Here is a 4,692-nt window from a genome sequence, read left to right on the forward strand (position 1 = left end):
AAAAGGGGTCATTCCATTTTAAATAGACTAAAAGGAAAAGTAAGTCTTTTTATTTTAAATTGAGGATTACTGTTTTATTTTTTGCATTGAATATTTACTTTATTTATGTGTCATCAATTATCATCCCTCATAATTGAAGTGTTTGTAGTGTTTCAAAACAATTATTACTAAAGGTAAAATGAGAAAATAATAATTAATTTTATCTTAAATTTCTAAAATAACAAATAATTTGATACAACTATTTTTAAAAATCACGAAAAATAATTTGAGACAAAAAGAGTATCTACGTAGTTTAACCTACTCCCTTTCTTTTAAATTGTTTGTTCTATTTTGACTTGGTACTATGTAATCTTAAATTGAAAATATATCAAAATAATATTTAATTTCATAATCTTAAACCTGTCATTTACAAAATTGAAATTTAAAAATGCCTCAAAAAAAGAGAGATATTTTTATTTTTTAAACAGAACGAATAATAAATTGTCGGAAAATATAAACGGTCTGATTCTTTCCGTCTACAATCTTCTACACGCTTCCTCACGATAACACAAATTAGAAAATGTCCATAGTCCATACCAAAATTAGACTAATCCTAGCCGTCCTTTATTTGACGATCGAGAATCCAACGGTCACAATCTCACAATAGATAAAGCCCTCTAAAAAGTTTTATCTTCAAAACCTAACCCTATTATCATTTCTGAAATTCTACTCGTCTGCAAAATCCAGCTTCCTCTAGGCAGCGATTCTCTGATCATCTCTCTAATGTAAAGCCTCTTTACCTTGATCTATGTATGTGTGTGTTTAAATTTTATACGTATATATGTATTTTTTTTCTGTATTTGTGCATATGTATGTAAGTTTTAGGGTTCGATTGTGAAATGTAACTTTGTGTGAATCGGTGAAAAGATTAGGTGTTTACTGTTAGGAAAACGTTTGAATTTGTGATATTTGACTATCAGATGAGTGTTTTAGATGTGATTATGGGTTGATTGGTGGTTAATTTGAGCAGATATGGGTTTCCTCTTGTTGTATGTAGTTAAATTTGCTATTAGAAACAGTCTCTCTTGTATACACTTTACTCTCTTCAAATTCCACTTGTGCGATTACAATGGATATGTTGTTGTATGTAATAAAATTTGCTTGATTCGGCGAACCTGGAATATTAAATTTTAGAGCCTATGGCTATGGTATGTGCTAAGAGGATGGATTGTAAAATCCAATTCGTTGTTGCTTGGTACTTCTTTGCTTGAGATTTTGGAGAAATGGTGTATTAGTGAACTATGAGGGTTATTATCTTATTTTAACAAGTAATAATTGAATAAGTCTGATTCAGTTGGAACGAATTTCTTGATGAGGAGAGTATTCTTGCAGGAAATTATATTTGTTGATGTAAGTTTCCTATATTCTCTTCTAGACTTGAGCTTTAGCTCATCTTTCATCCTTTTTAGCAGAAGAAATCATCTCTCATCCCTCTGAACTCGAGTTACAAATGTTTAGGTAATAAAGGCATGTATGTTTGTCTTCCTTGATTCTGAGCAATGAGAATATCACAAAAGACAAGTTCAAGATGGTTTTTATTTCATGATCGAGTAAAGATATTCGGTCTGGCTGGTAAAAAAACAATTTACAAATGGTTTTATTTAAGATGTTGCTTGTTGAGTATAATTTCTTCTAGTATTCTTAATCAAAAAAAGTATGTTGGATTGCTATGTGTTGTTGGCTTCACATGTCAGTTGTTTCTTAGGTTCAAGAAAGCTGTTTCAGGATATAGGTGTGGCTCAAATAAACTACATATAATGTAACATAATATATTAGATATTAATTGCCTCATTGTCACCTGTAAAAAGTAGTTGCCTTGTTTTCCTTCTCCATTCTACAGGGTTCTTCCTTTTCTCGTGTCTTATTGTTTTAAATTTGTTGTGCAGTTTATAAATTAAAATGAGTAGTCCACAGGGACCACACCGCCCTTTTCTCCCATTTGGAAATCCTTTCAAATTTATATTACCCAAGGGCTCATACTTGTCTCCTAAGCTTCTTGCTCTGTTAAATGCCTTTGAGCAGTCCTTAACAAAGAGGGTTAAGAGTCTCAAGCCGGGAGATAAGGAAGACATCCTCACGTTATCATGGATGACACAAGCAATAAGTACACTTTGTGCAATTCATACAGACGTGAAAACTCTCATTACTGAACTTGAACTTCCCGTATGTGATTGGGATGAGAAGTGGATAGATGTGTACTTGGACAACAGTGTGAAGTTGCTGGACATTTGCATTGCTTTCAGCTCTGATATCTCAAGGCTTAATCAAGGACACCTTTATCTTCAGTGTGGCTTGCATAACTTGGATGGAACCTCAAACCAGTTCATGAAGGCTCGTTCCTCATTGGACGGATGGAAGCAGCATATCTTTTCAAAGAACCCAAGACTAGAGAATTGTTTTGCCATCTTGGACAGCCTCACCGAGTCACTGAACCTACCTAAGATCAAAAATTCTGCAAAAGGTAAGGTTCTAATGCGGGCAATGTATGGAGTGAGGGTAGTAACTGTGTTCATATTAAGCATGTTTGCTGTCACATTTTCCGGTTCTACAAAGGAGTTGAAAGACCTGCAGGTTCATGAGACTTGCTTGTGGACAGAAGCATTTGTTGATGTTCGTGATTTTATTAGTAAGGAGATCAGGACTATATATTCAAGTGGAAGGATCACAGCACTGAAAGAGCTTGAAGTTGTGGATACAAGTGTGAAGAAGTTGTACCCCCTCATACAGGATGGAGTAGTAGACCCTAATGAAGCTGAGCAGTTGCAGCTCCTAACTTCAAATCTGACTGAAAAGGCGGAGAAACTTTCAGGAGGACTAGATCTGCTCGCAAAGGAAGCAGATAGATTCTTCCATATCCTTTTGACCGGACGTGATTCTCTGCTCTGTAACCTTAGAATTGGTAGTACTGTCTCTAACACAGCAGAAGCGAACAACAACAACATAGAAAGAAAAGAGGTGAGGTGAACCTTAGAAAGAGGAGGATGTGTCCTGTGTATACAGGGGGGTGGGGGGTGTTTCAGATCTAAGGTTGAATTTCATGTATTGTTAAATACTGCAATATATAGTAATTGTGAAAAGGTTTGTTGTTTGTGGTATGGTTTCAAAAGGGTTGATATATGTTTGTATTGTCATGTTATGTTAATGAAGCATAAAGTGGTTTTCGGGTAGATACAACAATGTTCTCACGAACCATATCAATACGCAATTTGAACTGCTTAAGTTGTTCCACAACTTTACTTAGTTGTGGGTTAACTAATGCAATTGTGGAACGACTTATGTAGTTCTTGGAAGAAATAGTTGGACAATTAAAGAAGTTATTCCGACAATTAAATAGATTCGATAAAATGCACCAAATTACAGAAAAAAATCTTTTCTTTCCATTCAAATTACTACACAGAAAAATATTGTGGAAGAGGGATAAAGTGCGATAGAAAAATTTAAATGAAACCCAATTTGTTATTTTTATTTAGGAAAACTACACAAAATGGAGTCAATTGTAAAACTATTTATTAAAAATGGACCCAGCTTAAATTATTTATCCGTTTATTTTATTTTCTCCTTTTTTTATTTCGTGCATGACGTTAGCATCACTACTATGTGATACTCCGTCCACATATGATACCATAATAGTATCATATATGATTGAGTTTAATCCTCTATGATGCTCCGTTAGTATATTAATACTCTATCGGTATTATATAGGATTTGACTCTTTTTTTAAGAAATAAATAGGCAACAATTAAAAAAAATTTATTAAAGTCACAATTTTATTTATTAAACTCTAAATTAGTAGAAAATATATTTTTTGTGATACTCTATCGATATATTAATACCCTATCGATATCATATAGGGTGAGCGTTGAAGTCAGCATAACGTCAGCGCGCGAATTTTAAAAAAAATCTATGCCATTTTAATATAAAAAAAAAATATGAAAGTAATGAAACATTTAAAGATAAACTCTCTTTTTGGGTATAAGTGTGGTTTTCCCTTTTATTTAAGTGAGACTTAAAAGGTCTGTTGAGCTCGTCACTTTTATTTACTTGAAGACTCAAGGGGGCCTTTTGAGCTCATTTTTTCTGAAAATGTACTACAATTTTAGCATAAGTGATCCTGCGATTTTATCTCAAACAAATGTGGAATAAATTCATTCTAAAATTAATTTTAAAATTAGTTATTCCTTATCCCTCGTACCAAACAAGCCTTTACATTATTATATAAAATAAAATTGTACAAACACTGAACTTCTCTCCGATAAAACTTGAACTCACAAAATTCCATTCTAAAATCCATCAAAAACATCCCAAATAGCTTCAAATTTAACAACAAAAAAAATAACAATCCCAACGAACTTCAATCATCAACTTCTCAAAAACTTTAACAAATCACAAAACTCATTTGTACAACCAAAAATGTTAATGTGATGATCAATACTAATATCATTCTCAATCAATTTCTAAGCATCAAAAAAATGAATAACATATTCCCAAAACCACAATTTCAACTATCGATTTTTGACTTTGTCAATTCCAAATAGGTTTTCCAATTTCCTCGACTTTTGCTCAAAACCCACTCTCTTCAATAATGAGATTGGAGTTTGAGGCACAAATATCATATAAGAATGGCGGATGAATCGGAAATTACTCTAAAAATCG

At 32.8% G+C, this 4,692-nt stretch overlaps 1 protein-coding gene across 2 annotated transcripts; it reads left to right on the forward strand.

Moving 5' to 3' along the window:
* Nucleotides 1-661: 661 nt before the first annotated feature.
* LOC129876639 (protein BPS1, chloroplastic-like) lies at nucleotides 662-3,206 on the forward strand. Of its 2 annotated transcripts, none has more exons than XM_055952123.1 (2): nucleotides 662-764; nucleotides 1,926-3,206. In XM_055952123.1, exon 2 carries the CDS (start codon nucleotides 1,939-1,941, stop codon nucleotides 3,001-3,003), a length of 1,065 nt encoding a protein of 354 aa, XP_055808098.1. In that variant the 5' UTR covers nucleotides 662-764; nucleotides 1,926-1,938; the 3' UTR covers nucleotides 3,004-3,206. The 2 variants fall into 2 exon arrangements, with proteins under 2 accessions (XP_055808098.1, XP_055808099.1); XM_055952124.1 differs by having other exon boundaries at nucleotides 687-764; nucleotides 2,062-3,206.
* The last annotated feature ends 1,486 nt before the right edge of the window (nucleotides 3,207-4,692 follow it).

Source organism: Solanum dulcamara, chromosome 12 (assembly GCF_947179165.1).
Source record: "Solanum dulcamara chromosome 12, daSolDulc1.2, whole genome shotgun sequence".
Classification (NCBI taxonomy): Eukaryota; Viridiplantae; Streptophyta; class Magnoliopsida; order Solanales; family Solanaceae; genus Solanum; species Solanum dulcamara.